We start from the raw sequence: 16,052 nt of genomic DNA on the forward strand, positions 1-16,052 counted from the left end.
GCTGTCCTCTCCTCTCTTCTCTCCCCAGACCTCCCCTGCCAGAGAGCTCCATGGAGAAGATGAAGAGGTTTAGGAGGAGGCTGTCCCAGACTCTGAGAGGGAGTCAGACCATCGATGAGTCTCTGTCTGAATTGTCTGAACAGATGACTATAGAGGAGAACGGCATCAAGGACAGCAGTGAGGGTGTGTGTCTGCACGTGTGTGTGTGTGGGGGGGGGGGGGGGGGGGGCTGTATGTAGAAGGTTGTATGTAGCCTGCGAGGCATCAAAACAAAGATAATTAACCAGCTATGTCACTCTATCTCTCAGCTGGTATTAAGCCTTCCAGGGATAGTCTGGTGTTGTCGTCGGCTGCCGTGGCGTTGCTATGGTGCTGGCTTGTCAGGGTCTCGAACGTTCTAGAGTTTCCATGACATTGCCACAGTGACTTAGAGGACTCGGTGAAAGCAGCTGTTCATCTTGAAACACATTTCTCTCCTCGTTCTCTGTCCTGTCTCTCCCTCTCTTTCATCACCAGGCTTTATCAATGTTTTTCCCAGCACCCCTCTCCTTTTCTTCAACAGCTATTCTCTCCTACCCAGCTCCCCTCTCCTTCCCTCTTTTCTTTTCTCCTTTTAACCAGCTTCCCCTCCTTCCCTCTCTTCTTCTCTCCTTTTAACCAGCTTCTCTCTTCTTCTCTCCTTCTAACCAGCTTCCCCTCCTTCCCTCTCTTCTTCTCTCCTTTTAACCAGCTTCTCTCTTCTTCTCTCCTTCTAACCAGCTTCCCCTCCTTCCCTCTCTTCTTCTCTCCTTTTAACCAGCTTCTCTCTCTTCTTCTCTCCTTTTAACCAGCTCCCCTCTCCTTCCCTCTCTTCTTCTCTCCTTTTAACCAGCTCCCCTCTCTTATTCTCTGTTGGTATTCAGGTATTCTGGGCGGCAGGTAGTCTAGTGGTTAGAGCGTTGGACTAGTAACTGAAAGGTTGCAAGATTGAATCCCCAAGCTGACAAGGTCAACTAAAAATATGTCGTTCTGCCCCTGAACAAGGCAGTTAACCCACTGTTCCCCAGTAGGCCGTCATTGAAAATAAGAATTTGTTCTTAACTGACTTGCCCAGTTAAATAAAGGTAAAATAAAAAAGATTTCACTCAATCAGCTCATCCATGTTTTTTAAAGAGCTTTTAAACCCCACATCTGCCCTGACTGTTCCCTGCTCCTGAATAGGGACGGATTAGGTGTGTGTGTGTGTGTGTGTGGTGGGATATTAAAGGTGTGTGTAGGAGGAGGATTTACTTGTGTGTTCTTCAGCAGAGGGGATTGTGTTGCGGCAGACAGCTGTGTGTTTGCCAGTATAAATCCAGGAGACAGAATGGAATGGTCAGATGAGTAGAGATGGTGTGATGGGGAGGAGTCCTAATACCATAGCCTTAATCTGATTTATATAACGCAACAACACTGCAGTAGTAGTGGAATAAGACGTGTGTGTGTGTGTTATCTAGTAACGATGTTGGAAGGAGTGTGTTTGGTCATCTGTTGTTTTGAGAGACTTTCTGTTTTCTCTCTGATGTTCTTCTTTGATCTTAATCCTGTTAGTTTTCTCTATATCCCTCTTTCTCTCTGTATTGATGTATTCTGATCTGTCCACACACAAGGCCTAATAATCTCTCTTTGACGACACCTAACAGTGTTTCCCCTGAGGTTTGTTTCCCAGCAGGACAATTCTTTTTTTTTTTGTGGCATCCACATTTTAGCAGCGGTGGTGCGCCGCAGTTAAATGCATATAGGGGATTGCATTTCCTGACAGTATGCCTTGTTTTAGGCCTTGGGTTTTCCCTGGTCAGGTTCCTGGTTGGGGAAGAACTCCTTGTTCCATCTATGCTAAACGGTGTTATACAGTACAGGCTAACAGTATTCTAATCTAAGGTACTCGTATTGATTCACAGTTCTGTCTCTTCCCACCAACAGGGACCATGGTGCATAACGGTCACGGGCTTCCCCCCTCGGCCCACAGTGTTCACTCCTTCCTGCACCAGTACACTAGTTCCTTCAAGAAGCCCCCTCTGCGGAGACCCCAGAGCGTCATAGGTGGAGGAGGGCTAGGGTCTTTTATGGCCGTTCAACGCAACGGCAGCCGCCTTGGTGAGACCACACACACACACACACACACACACACACACACACACACACACAGCGTCATCTGAGAGAGGGTAGGACAGTGGAAACTGACCAGGGAGTGGTTGCTGCTGTAGTTCCCAGCAGCAGTGGATGACGTTGAGTTGATGGAAAGAATAACATTCAGTCGTGTTTATGGTCCCTCTGCTCTTATCAAGTAGTGATTATACAGTCCTTGTCAGGGCGGGCAATTTTTTACCATATTGACCTCATCCTGTGAAAATGGCACATCTCTCTCTGTTTCATCCTTCTCCTCCCACTCTCCCCCTCCTCTCTCTGTTTCATCCCTCTCCTCCCACTCTCCCCCTCCTCTCTCTCTGTTTCATCCTTCTCCTCCCACTCTCCCCCTCCTCTCTCTGTTTCATCCCTCTCGTCCCACTCTCCCCCTCCTCTCTCTCTGTTTCATCCTTCTCCTCCCACTCTCCCCCTCCTCTCTCTGTTTCATCCCTCTCGTCCCACTCTCCCCCTCCTCTCTCTCTGTTTCATCCTTCTCCTCCCACTCTCCCCCTCCTCTCTCTGTTTCATCCCTCTCGTCCCACTCTCCCCCTCCTCTCTCTCTGTTTCGTCCCTCTCCTCCCACTCTCCCCCTCCTCTCTCTCTGTTTCGTCCCACTCTCCCCCTCCTCTCTCTCTGTTTCGTCCCTCTCCTCCCACTCTCCCCCTCCTCTCTCTCTGTTTCGTCCCACTCTCCCCCTCCTCTCTCTCTGTTTCGTCCCTCTCGTCCCACTCTCCCCCTCCTCTCTCCTTCTCTCTTAGACATTGTCCATGAGAATATGAAGATGGGTTCTGATGGAGAGAGTGACCAGGCATCAGGGACCAGCTCAGACGAGGTTCAGTCCCCCACAGGGGTGTGTCTGAGGAACAGGGGAAACCGACGCATCTCTGCAGAGGTACGTCTAGCCCACGGTCTGACCCACCTTCATCCCTCCATCCCTTCACTGCCCGCTCCAGGGTGGAGGAGGATCGGAAGGGTTTTTTGTCAGAGGCGTTCAACTACTTTTGGAGGACAATGGAAGTTTAGGGGGGAGATAATTTTTTTTAATTAAACCAAGTAAAAATTTGTTTTGGCGTGTTACACAGATTTCTATTATACTTCCACTGTCCTCTATGAGTGACTCACTATCTCTCTCACACGCAGTTCATTCCTCACCTCACGTACCCTTGGCCATATACACTCACTGGCCAGTTTATTAGGTACACCACCCCGTTTGGGGAAATTGATGTCTCCTACAGGCAGTGAGCCGTGGTTTGCTATATAAAGCAGGAAGACGGGCAGGGAGACATTCAGTTACTGGAATGGGCAAAACGAGTGACCTAAGTGACTTTGAGCGTGGTATGATCGTTGGTGCCAGGCACGCCGGATCCAGTGTCTCAGAAACGTCCGCCCTCCTGGGCTTTTCACGCACGACAGTGTCTAGGGTTTCCCCGAGAATGGAGCGACAAACAACAAACATCCAGTCAGCGGCAGTCCTGTGGGTGAAAACAGCTTGTTGATGAGAGAGGTTGAAGGATAAGGGCAAGAATTGTACAAGCTAATAGGCGATCCACAAACAGACAAATTCAGGCTATTCTAGAGGCAAAGTGGGGTCTGACCCAGTACTAGCTGTGTGTACCTAATAAACTGTCCAAGTGAAGAGGCGACTCCGGGATGCTGGCCTTTTAGGCAGGGTTGCAAAGAAAAGGCCATATTTCAGACTGGCCAATAAAAATAACAGATTAAGATGGGCGAAAGAACACACACTGGACAGAGGAACTCGGAGTCCGGAGTCGCCTCTTCATTGTTGACCTTGAGACTGGTATTTTGCGGGTACTATTTAATGAAGCTTCCAGTTGAGGACCTGTGAGGCATCTGTTTCTCAAACTCGACACTCTAATATACTTGTCCTCTTGCTCAGTTGTGCACCGGGGCCTCCCACTCCTCTCTTTATTCTAGTTAGAGCAACTTTGCGCTGTTCTGTGAAGGGATTAGTACACAGCGTTGTACGAGATCTTCAGTTTATTGACAATTTCTCACATGGAATAGCCTTCATTTCTCAGAACAAGAATAGACTGACGAGTTTCAGAATAAAGTTATTTGTTTCTGGCCATTTTGAGCCTGTAATCAAACCCATAAATGCTGATGCTCCAGATACTCAACTAGTCTAAAGAAGGACAGTTTTATTCCTTCTTTAATCAGAACAGTTTTCAGCTGTGCTAATATAATTGCAAACAGGTTTTCTAATGATCAATTAGCTTTTTAAAATGATAAACTTGGATTAGCTAACACAACGTGCCATTGGAACACAGGAGTGATGGTTGCTGATAATGGGCCTCTGTACGCCTATGTAGATATTCCTTAAAAAACCAGCCGTTTCCAGCTACAATAGTCATTTACAACATTAACAATGTCTACACTGTATTTCTGATCTATTTGATCTTATTTTAATGGACAAATTTGCTTTTCTTTCAAAAACAAAAACATTTCTAAGTGACCCCAAACTTTTGAACGGTTGTTGTTTGTGTGTTTGTGTGTGTGTGTGTGTGTGTGTGTGGTGTGTGTGTGTGTGTGTGTGTGCGCACACACTTTACCGGTTAAAGGTTTTAGAACACCTACTAATTCAATGGGTTTTCTTTATTTTTACTATTTTCTACATTGTAGAATAATCGTGAAGACATCAAAACCATGAAATAACACATTTGGAATCATGTAGTAACTAAAAAAGTGTTAAACAAATCAAAATATATTTGAGATTCTTCAAATAGCCACCCTTTGTGCAAAGCTGTCATCAAAGCAATCTTGGCATTCTCTCAACCAGCTTCACCTGGAATGCTTTTCCAACTGTCTCAAAGGAGTTCCCACATATGCTGAGCACTTGTTGGCTGCTTTTCCTTCACTCTGCGGTCCGAATCTTTACCGTGAAATGCTTAATTACAAGCCCTTAACCAACAGTGCAGTTCAAGAAGAAGAAAATATTTACCAAGTAGACTAAAATTAAAAGTTATAATAAAAAGTAACACAATAAGAATAACAAGGCTATATACAGGGGGCACCATTACCAAGTCAGTGTGCGGGGGTACTAGCTAGTTGAGGTAATCTGTATATGTAGGTGGCGGTCGAAGTGACTATGCATAGGTAACAAACAAACAGCGAGTAGCAGCAGTGTACAAAAGGGAGGGGTCGATGTAAATTGTGTGGTGGCAATTTTATGAATTGTTCAGCAGTCTTATGGCTTGGGGGTAGAAGCTGTTGAGGAGCCTTTTGGTCCTAGACTTGGCGCAGTCTATAACTTGGGTGACTGGACTCTCTGACAATGTTATGGGCTTTCCTCTGACTCTGCCTATTATATAGGTCCTGGATGGCAGGAAGCTTGGCCCCAGTGATGTACTGGGCCGTACGCATTGCCCTCTATAGCGCCTTTCGGTCAGATGCCGAGAAGTTGCCGTACCAGGCGGTGATGCAACCGGTCAGGATGCTCTCGATGGTGCAGCTGTAGAACCTTTTGACGATCTGGGAATCCATGCCAAATCTTTTCAGTCTCCTGAGGGGGAAAAGGTTGTCTCGTGCCCTCTTCACAACTGTCTTGGTATGTTTGGACAGTGAAACTCTCAACCCACTCTACTACAGCCCCGTCAATGTTAATGGAGGCCTGTTCGGCCCGCCTTTTCCTGTAGTCAACGATCAGCTCCTTAGTCTTGCTCACATTGAGGGAGAGGTTGTTGTCCTGGCACCACACTTCCAGTTCTCTGACCTCCTCCCTATAGGCTGTCTCATAGTTGTCGGTGATCAGGCCTACCACTGTTGTCGTCAGCAAACCTAATGATGGTGTTGGAGTTGTGTTTGGCCACGCAGTCGTGGGTGAACAGGGAATACAGGAGGGGACTAAGTACAAAACCCTGAAGGGCCCCAGTGTTAAGGATCATTGTGGCAGACGTGTTGTTGCCTACTCTTACCACCTGGGAGTGGCCCGTCAGGAAGTCCAGGACCCAGTTGCAGAGGGAGGTGTTTTGTTCTAGAGTCCTTAGCTTGGTGATGGGCTTCGTGGGCACTATGGTGTTGAATGCTGAGCTGTAGTCAATCAACAGCATTCTCACATAGGTTTTCCTTTTGTCCAGGTGAGAAAGGGCAGTGTGGAGTGCGATTGAGATTGTGTCATCTGTGGATCTGTTGGGGGCGGTATGCGAATTGGAGTGGGTCTAGGGTGTCTGGGAGGATGCTGTTGATGTGAGCCATGACCAGCCTTTCAAAGCACTTCATGGCTACTGACATGAGTGCCACTGGTCGGTAATCATTTAGGCAGGTTACCATCGCTTCCCTGGGCACAGGGACTATGGTGGTCTGCTTGAAACATGTAGGTATTACAGACAGTCAGGGAGAGGTTGAAAATGTCATTGAAGACACTTGACAGTTGGTCCGCGCATGCTTTGAGTACACGTCCTGGTAATCCGTCTGGCCCAGCGGCTTTGTGAATGTTGACCTGTTTTAAAGGTTTTGTTCACATCGGCTACCGAGAGCGTTATCACACAGTCATCCAGAACAGCTGGTGCTCTCGTGCATGCTTAATTGTTGCTTGACTCGAATCAATCATAAAATGCATTTAGCTCGTCTGGTAGGCTTGTGTCATTGGGCAGCTCGCGTCTGGGTTTCCCTTTGTAGTCCGTAATAGTTTTCAAGCCCTGCCACAACCGACGAGCGTCAGAGCTGGTGTAGTAGGATTCAATCTTAATCCTGTATTGACACTTTGTTTGTTTGATGGTTCGTCTGAGGGCATAGCGGGATTTCTTATAAGCGTCCGGATTAGTCTCCCGCTCCTTGAAAGCGTTAGTTCTAGCCTTTAGCTCGATGCGGATGTTGCCTGTAATCCATGGCTTCTGGTTTGGATATGTACGTACAGTCACTGTGGGGATGATGTCATCGATGCACTTATTGATGAAGCCGATGACTGAGGTGGTGTATTCCTCAATGCCATTGGATGAATCCCGGAACATATTCCAGTCTGTGCTCAATGGGATTGAGATCCGGGCTCTTCGCTGGCCATGGCAGAACACTGACATTCCTGTCTTGTAGGAAATCACGCACAGAATGAGCAGTATGGCTGGTGGCATTGTCATGCTGGAGGGTCATGTCAGGATAAGCCTGCAGGAAGGGTACCACATGAGGGAGAAGGATGTCTTCCCTGTAACGCACAGCGTTGAGATTGCCTGCAATGACAACAAGCTCAGTCCGATGATGCATTGACACACCGCCCCAGACCATGATGGACCCTCCACCTCCAAATCGATCCCGCTCCAAAGTACAGGCCTCGGTGTAACGCTCATTCCTTCGACGATAAACGTGAATCCGACCATTACCCCTGGTGAGACAAAACCGCGACTCGTCAGGGAAGAGCACTTTTTGCAAGTCCTGTCTGGTCCAGCGACGGTGAGTTTGTGCCCATAGGCGACGTTGTTGCCGGTGATGTCTGGTGATGACCTGCCTTACAACAGGCCTACAAGCCCTCAGTTCAGCCTCTCTCAGCCTATTGCGGACAGTCTGAGCACTGATGGAGGGATTGTGCCTTCCTGGTGTAACTCGGGCAGTTGTTGTTGCCATCCTGTACCTGTCCCGCAGGTGTGATGTTCAGATGTAGCGATCCTGTGCAGGTGTTGTTACACATGGTCTGCCACTGTGAGGACAATCAGCTGTCCGTCCTGTCTCCCTGTAGCACTGTCTTAGGCGTCTCACAGTACGGACATTGCAATTTATTGCCCTCGCCACATCTGCAGTCCTCATGCCTCCTTGCAGCATGGCTAAGGCACGTTCACGCAGATGAGCAGGGACCCTGGGCATCTTTCTTTTGGTGTTTTTCAGGGTCAGTAGAAAGGCCTCTTTAGTGTCCTAAGTTTTCATAACTGTGACCTTAATTGCCTACCGTCTGTCAGCTGTTAGTGTCTTAACGACCGTTCCACAGGTGCATGTTCATTAATTGTTTATGGTTCATTGAACAAGTATGGGAAGCAGTGTTTAAACCCTTTACAATGAAGATCTGTGAAGTAATTTGGATTTTTACGAATTATCTTTGAAAGACAGGGTCCTGAAAAAGGGACATTTTCTTTTTTTGCTGAGTTTATGTATGTGGTTGAACATACACACTTATTTTTTTGGAATATACTTTTATTATTCCCCAAACCCTACCACCCCTCCCCCAATTGGAGAAAACGAATAAACAATAACACTTAGGCTTCTACCTTCAGTTTATACATACTATACACATTTTACAGACACAATCTATTTTACAATAGTTTGTATTTATTCCTTCCTCTATTTCTGATGTCCATCCAGTTTTATTTGTAACTGTGCTATTTCACAACATTTCTGAACCTATATACATTTTACAGACCTCGTATGTTTTACATTGGTTATATTGTTGTTATTAGTCCCACCCTTCAGCTTCATTCAACCACTCCCATCTATCTCTTACCACCCTCCATTTTGGATTTCTAGCAGCCATATATTTTTCAACTGTGCTGTGATGCTTCGCAAAAGTACTGAACCTTTCTATTCTCATAGCTTCTACAGATTGTAAATTAAAGATAAAATAATTATTATATTATTGATTGATTGACTATGGCTTTTCAAATCACCCAGTATTGCTATCTGCAGTGTTAGTTCTAGGTAAATGTTGCAATTCTTCAGCTATTCCTGGACCTTTGACCAAATACAAGCTACATATGGACAGTACCAAAATAAATGATCTACTGACTGCCTCCTCGCAGCAAAATCTGCAGAGTTGGAAAGATTGTATCCCATGTCTGTCTGTCTGTCTGTCTGTCTGTCTGTCTGTCTGTCTGTCTGTCTGTCTGTCTGTCTGTCTGTCTGTCTGTCTGTCTGTCTGTCTGTCTGTCTGTCTGTCTGTCTGTCTGTCTGTCTGTCTGTCTGTCTGTCTGTCTGTCTGTCTGTCTGTCTGTCTGTCTGTCTGTCTGTCTGTCTGTCTGTCTGTCTGTCTGTCTGTCTGTCTGTCTGTCTGTCTGTCTGTCTGTCTGTCTGTCTGTCTGTCTGTCTGTCTGTCTGTCTGTCTGTCTGTCTGTCTGTCTGTCTGTCTGTCTGTCTGTCTGTCTGTCTGTCTGTCTGTCTGTCTGTCTGTCTGTCTGTCTGTCTGTCTGTCTGTCTGTCTGTCTGTCTGTCTGTCTGTCTGTCTGTCTGTCTGTCTGTCTGTCTGTCTGTCTGTCTGTCTGTCTGTCTGTCTGTCTGTCTGTCTGTCTGTCTGTCTGTCTGTCTGTCTGTCTGTCTGTCTGTCTGTCTGTCTGTCTGTCTGTCTGTCTGTCTGTCTGTCTGTCTGTCTGTCTGTCTGTCTGTCTGTCTGTCTGTCTGTCTGTCTGTCTGTCTGTCTGTCTGTCTGTCTGTCTGTCTGTCTGTCTGTCTGTCTGTCTGTCTGTCTGTCTGTCTGTCTGTCTGTCTGTCTGTCTGTCTGTCTGTCTGTCTGTCTGTCTGTCTGTCTGTCTGTCTGTCTGTCTGTCTGTCTGTCTGTCTGTCTGTCTGTCTGTCTGTCTGTCTGTCTGTCTGTCTGTCTGTCTGTCTGTCTGTCTGTCTGTCTGTCTGTCTGTCTGTCTGTCTGTCTGTCTGTCTGTCTGTCTGTCTGTCTGTCTGTCTGTCTGTCTGTCTGTCTGTCTGTTTGTTTGTTTGTTTGTTTGTTTGTTTGTTTTTGAATCCGGTGTCGTATTGCTTGTCAATTCATAAACCACGTGCCATGGAATCATAAATATTTTCCAATTTATATGGCACAGTTAAATGACATTTCCTTAAATGAAATTGGTATGTTTTTATTCATCACAATTTTCTTTAACCATTTTTGATCTTTAATGTATGGCCGACAGGGAAGTTCCTTACTTTTTCCCCCTTCGACTTGCCTCTTCCATATTTGTGGTAATGCTGCAATTAGTTGGTTGTAAATTTGGGTAGAGCAGATGCATACGTAGTCTTAGCACATACTGTACCTAATCTTAACACGTACAAAATCTTAACACAAACATAACATTTTACTTTTTTTTTGTATTTAAAAAAAAAATAATATTCATCCCTTTTTCTCCCCAATTTTGGTAGTTACATTCTTGTCTCATTGCTGCAACTCCCGTACGGACTCAGGAGAGACGAAGGTCGATATCCATGCATCCTCCGAAACACAACCCAACCAATCCGCACTGCTTCTTGACACAATGCCCGCTTAACCCGGAAGCCAGCCACACCAATGTGCCGGACGAAACACTGTACACCTGGCGACCGTGTCAGCGTGCACTGGGCCCGGCCCGACACAGGAGACGTTACCCTGCCGGCCAAAACCTCCCCTAACCCGGATGACGCTGGGCCAATTGTGCGCCGCCCCATGGGTCTCCTGGCCGCAGCCGGCTGTGACAGAGCCTGGACTCTAACCAGGATTTCCAGTGGCACAGCTAGCACTGCGATGCATTGCCTTAGACCACTGCACCACTCGGGAGGCCCCACAAATGTGATCTTACCTTGTGTCTCACACACACCACCCGCAGGTCCTCATGACACATCAAGCTATTAGTGTGTGTGTGACAGACCAGACAAAGATCCAACAGCAACATTGTTTGTCATCAAACTAGTATCCAGAATCTAAATCTTACTACTGTAAATCTAGCTTTGGAAGACAAACTGGGAAGGGCATATGATGAGTGATGTCCACAAGGAAAAGGGATTGGTTGTTTTCCAGAAAAGTACCGAGCAACGAGGCCTGCCTTGGGAACAACAAAACAGAAGAGAAAAACCAATGGGTGTTTCCCAAATGGCACCCTATTCCCTATGTAGTGCACTACTTACGACCAGGACCCTATGGCACCCTATTCCCTATGTAGTGCACTACTTTTGAACTAGGGTGACAGTTGAGACGTAGACCAAGTGCTTAGGCCGGATTAAAAACATCCAAACCAAAAAACATTTAGCAGCTTATTTCGGGGGGGGGGGGGCTACACAGGAACGTGAAACCCCACAAACAATACCTCTCTTCCTCTCTGGTTCTCTTTTTTCTCTCTTTTCATTCACCCTCTTTTTCTCTTTATTTCTATCCCTCCCTCCCTCCCTCTCTCTGACTCTGCTAGTTAGATAGCTCTCCCCACGCTGGCTCCTGTAGGCGATCCACAATTAGCTAGCTAGCTCCTGTTCAGAGCCACTCCCTACAGAGTCCTGCTTTGTGTGTTTTGGAACGAGTTGTTTGATTGACCCCCTCCAGGCAGCACAGCTTCAGCCCAGAGCACCACAACACATCCCATCACATGCCTGATGAGTATTGACACATTGCCTTTAGCACACAGGGAGAGGGAAGGAGCTCCACACACTAGTAGCCAGAGGTGGGACCAAGTCATTGTTTTACAAGTCACAAGTAAGTCTCAAGTCTTAGCACTCAAGTCCCAAGTCAAGACAGGCAAGTCCGAGTCAAGTCTCAAGTCAAGACCGTCAAGTCTCGAGTCCTAAACAAGTCATAATGTGCTCTTCACCAAATGTAACACCATTTCATATTTTTAACAAGAGTAATAGTTAGTATATTACATTTACGCAAATCATGAATGCTTTTAAAAAATATCTATATATTTATTACTTTCCAAATAAAGGTTATATTTCCATGGAAATGCATGGGTAGCCATGAGAAAGACCCCCCCCCCCCCCCCCCAATAGTGGTCGACTATCGAGGATCGCTATGGGGCACAATCGGGCGATGTAGGCTTGTACACAATCACCCAACCTTAACACACACACACACACACACACTCTCTCTCTCTGTGTGGTTACAGTAGGCTAACATATGTCGATGGCTTTAGGAACAGCAGTAACATGAGGCAGGGTTTAGGCTACCAGCTGTCTAGCCAGTTGTAGCTCAATCTGGGTGCAATGATCACGTTCCTGCACTGACTGACTGTGTGGAGGCTCGTTGATTTAACGTTACGTTAGCCTACATGATACACCAGTAAAGTAATAAAATACACTGCTCAAAAAAATAAAGGGAACACTTAAACAACACAATGTAACTCCAAGTCAATCACACTTCTGTGTAATCAAACTGTCCACTTAGGAAGCAACACATATACCAGCGCTCCTGGGCCCTATCACACGGTCCATATACCAGCGCTCCTGGAGCCTGGGGCCTATCACACGGTCCATATACCAGCGCTCCTGGGCCCTATCACACGGTCCATATACCAGCGCTCCTGGGCCCTATCACACGGTCCATATACCAGCGCTCCTGGGCCCTATCACACGGTCCATAATACCAGCGCTCCTGGGCCCTATCACACGGTCCATATACCAGCGCTCCTGGGCCCTATCACACGGTCCATATACCAGCGCTCCTGGAGCCTGGGCCCTATCACACGGTCCATATACCAGCGCTCCTGGGCCCTATCACACGGTCCATATACCAGCGCTCCTGGGCCCTATCACACGGTCCATATACCAGCGCTCCTGGAGCCTGGGCCCCATCACACGGTCCATATACCAGCGCTCCTGGGCCCTATCACACGGTCCATATACCAGCGCTCCTGGGCCCTATCACACGGTCCATATACCAGCGCTCCTGGAGCCTATCACACAGTCCATATACCAGCGCTCCTGGAGCCTATCACACGGTCCATATACCAGCGCTCCTGGAGCCTATCACACGGTCCATATACCAGCGCTCCTGGAGCCTATCACACGGTCCATATACCAGCGCTCCTGGAGCCTATCACACGGTCCATATACCAGCGCTCCTGGGCCCTATCACACGGTCCATATACCAGCGCTCCTGGAGCCTGGGCCCTATCACACAGTCCATATACCAGCGCTCCTGGGCCCTATCACACGGTCCATATACCAGCGCTCCTGGGCCCTATCACACGGTCCATATACCAGCGCTCCTGGGCCCTATCACACGGTCCATATACCAGCGCTCCTGGGCCCTATCACACGGTCCATATACCAGCGCTCCTGGAGCCTGGGCCCTATCACACGGTCCATATACCAGCGCTCCTGGGCCCTATCACACGGTCCATATACCAGCGCTCCTGGAGCCTATCACACGGTCCATATACCAGCGCTCCTGGAGCCTATCACACGGTCCATATACCAGCGCTCCTGGGCCCTATCACACGGTCCATATACCAGCGCTCCTGGGCCCTATCACACGGTCCATATACCAGCGCTCCTGGAGCCTATCACACGGTCCATATACCAGCGCTCCTGGAGCCTGGGCCCTATCACACGGTCCATATACCAGCGCTCCTGGGCCCTATCACACGGTCCATATACCAGCGCTCCTGGTGAAGTTGCCCCTAAAGTTCAGAGGAGAATAGAACTGTATCGTCCATTCTGAATATGTATATTTTCCTTTGGCATTACCATACAATAAGGATTACAACATTATACCCACTATAACATTTAAACAGTGGACCTGACATCCTGTATGAAGGGATTCACCGACCTCTCTGACTGAGCCTCTTCTGTCTGCGGTCAGTCAGGTACAGTAGTATTATATAGTCCTGTAGTCTACAGAGGAAACATGGCTGTTCTGTTGTCAGTAGTATTATATAGTCCTGTAGTCTACAGAGGAAACATGGCTGTTCTGTTGTCAGTAGTATTATATAGTCCTGTAGTCTACAGAGGAAACATGGCTGTTCTGTTGTCAGTAGTATTATATAGTCCTGTAGTCTACAGAGGAAACATGGCTGTTCTGTTGTCAGTAGTATTATATAGTCCTGTAGTCTACAGAGGAAACATGGCTGTTCTGTTGTCAGTAGTATTATATAGTCCTGTAGTCTACAGAGGAAACATGGCTGTTCTGTTGTCAGTAGTATTATATAGTCCTGTAGTCTACAGAGGAAACATGGCTGTTCTGTTGTCAGTAGTATTATATAGTCCTGTAGTCTACAGAGGAAACATGGCTGTTCTGTTGTCAGTAGTATTATATAGTCCTGTAGTCTACAGAGGAAACATGGCTGTTCTGTTGTCAGTAGTATTATATAGTCCTGTAGTCTACAGAGGAAACATGGCTGTTCTGTTGTCAGTAGTATTATATAGTCCTGTAGTCTACAGAGGAAACATGGCTGTTCTGTTGTCAGTAGTATTATATAGTCCTGTAGTCTACAGAGGAAACATGGCTGTTCTGTTGTCAGTAGTATTATATAGTCCTGTAGTCTACAGAGGAAACATGGCTGTTCTGTTGTCAGTAGTATTATATAGTCCTGTAGTCTACAGAGGAAACATGGCTGTTCTGTTGTCAGTAGTATTATATAGTCCTGTAGTCTACAGAGGAAACATGGCTGTTCTGTTGTCAGTAGTATTATATAGTCCTGTAGTCTACAGAGGAAACATGGCTGTTCTGTTGTCAGTAGTATTATATAGTCCTGTAGTCTACAGAGGAAACATGGCTGTTCTGTTGTCAGTAGTATTATATAGTCCTGTAGTCTACAGAGGAAACATGGCTGTTCTGTTGTCAGTAGTATTATATAGTCCTGTAGTCTACAGAGGAAACATGGCTGTTCTGTTGTCAGTAGTATTATATAGTCCTGTAGTCTACAGAGGAAACATGGCTGTTCTGTTGTCAGTAGTATTAAATTGTCCTGTAGTGGTAAATAGACTAGAGAGGATACATGGCTGTTCTGGGATTACATCACTGTATGGGATTACACAATGTAATACGTCCCAGATGGGTTGTCCGGGATTAGGGCCGGTCGATGGGACAACTGGAGAGGGGGAATGGGTTCTGCGGTCAGCTGACGGATAACATCCCCCCCCCTGCCCCCAATATCACCAATCCTGGCACTGGCGGGACATAGACCAATAGGATTCCGTAGTTTAAACAAAACGCCAATCCAGTAATGGGAGCAATAACACTTACCTATACTGCTACTCTATGAACATACTGTATAAAGCATGATTCAACATCCCCCTAGTTACAACAGGTTACAGCCTACAGCTAGAGTCAGCAGGGCTAGAGTCAGCAGGGCTAGAGTCAGCAGGGCTAGAGTCAGCAGGGCTAGAGTCAGCAGGGCGGGGTAGAGTCAGCAGGGCGGGGTAGAGTCAGCAGGGCGGGCTAGAGTCAGCAGGGCGGGGTAGAGTCAGCAGGGCGGGGTAGGGCGGGGTAGAGTCAGCAGGGCGGGGTAGGGCGGGGTAGAGTCAGCAGGGCGGGGTAGAGTCAGCAGGGCGGGGTAGGGCGGGGTAGAGTCAGCAGGGCGGGGTAGAGTCAGCAGGGCGGGGTAGAGTCAGCAGGGCGGGGTAGAGTCAGCAGGGCGGGGTAGAGTCAGCAGGGCGGGGTAGAGTCAGCAGCAGGGTTCTTAAAGACTGGGGTTATGAGTCCTTGATTCCAGATGTCAGGGAAATAACCTACACTCAGGATCAAATTAAACAGTTTTAATATAGCCAATTGAAATTTTGCACTAGTGAGTTTGAGCATCTCATTTAGGATGCCATCAGGTCCGCATGCTTTTTTACATTTGAGAGCCTGAAGTTTCTTTTAGAGCTCCTGGTCAGTAATTGGGGAGTCCAGGAGTTTCTATTGCTCTCTCACCCCTTCCCTCTCTCTCTTTCTCTCTCTGTGTGTGTGTGTGTGTGTGTGTGTGTGTGTGTGTGTGTGTGGTGTGTGTGTGTGTGTGTGTAGGACCTGAACAAGCGTCTGTCTTTACCTGCTGACATCCGTATTCCAGATGGTTACCTGGAGAAACTACAGCTCACCAGCCCCTCCTTCGACCAGCCACTCAGCCGCCGCTCCCGAAGAGCATCATTGGTGAGGGGGGGAGAGGGGGACAGAGGTGGAGAGGGAGAGATGGGGGGGGATGGGGAGAGGGGGACAGAGGTGGAGAGATGGGGGGGGATGGGGAGAGGGGGACAGAGGTGGAGAGGGAGAGATGGGGAGAGGGGGACAGAGGTGGAGAGGGAGAGATGGGGGGACGGACGGACAGTCA

At 47.6% G+C, this 16,052-nt stretch overlaps 1 protein-coding gene across 2 annotated transcripts in view; it reads left to right on the top strand.

The window, feature by feature from the left end:
• LOC106561679 (cyclin-dependent kinase 17) overlaps positions 1–16,052 on the top strand; it is a 61,718-nt gene that overhangs the window by 29,816 nt on the left and 15,850 nt on the right. The window contains exons 2-5 of one of the 2 annotated variants that reach the window (XM_045688487.2): positions 29–183; positions 1,942–2,115; positions 2,904–3,037; positions 15,749–15,874. In XM_045688487.2, the coding sequence (XP_045544443.1) occupies positions 51–183; positions 1,942–2,115; positions 2,904–3,037; positions 15,749–15,874 (567 nt within the window). In that variant the 5' untranslated portion in view covers positions 29–50. The remainder of the gene's footprint in view (positions 1–28; positions 184–1,941; positions 2,116–2,903; positions 3,038–15,748; positions 15,875–16,052) is intronic. The other variant, XM_045688488.2, reaches the window with a different exon arrangement.

Source organism: Salmo salar, chromosome 10 (genome assembly GCF_965601325.2).
Source record: "Salmo salar chromosome 10, fSalSal1, whole genome shotgun sequence".
Taxonomy (NCBI): domain Eukaryota; kingdom Metazoa; phylum Chordata; class Actinopteri; order Salmoniformes; family Salmonidae; genus Salmo; species Salmo salar.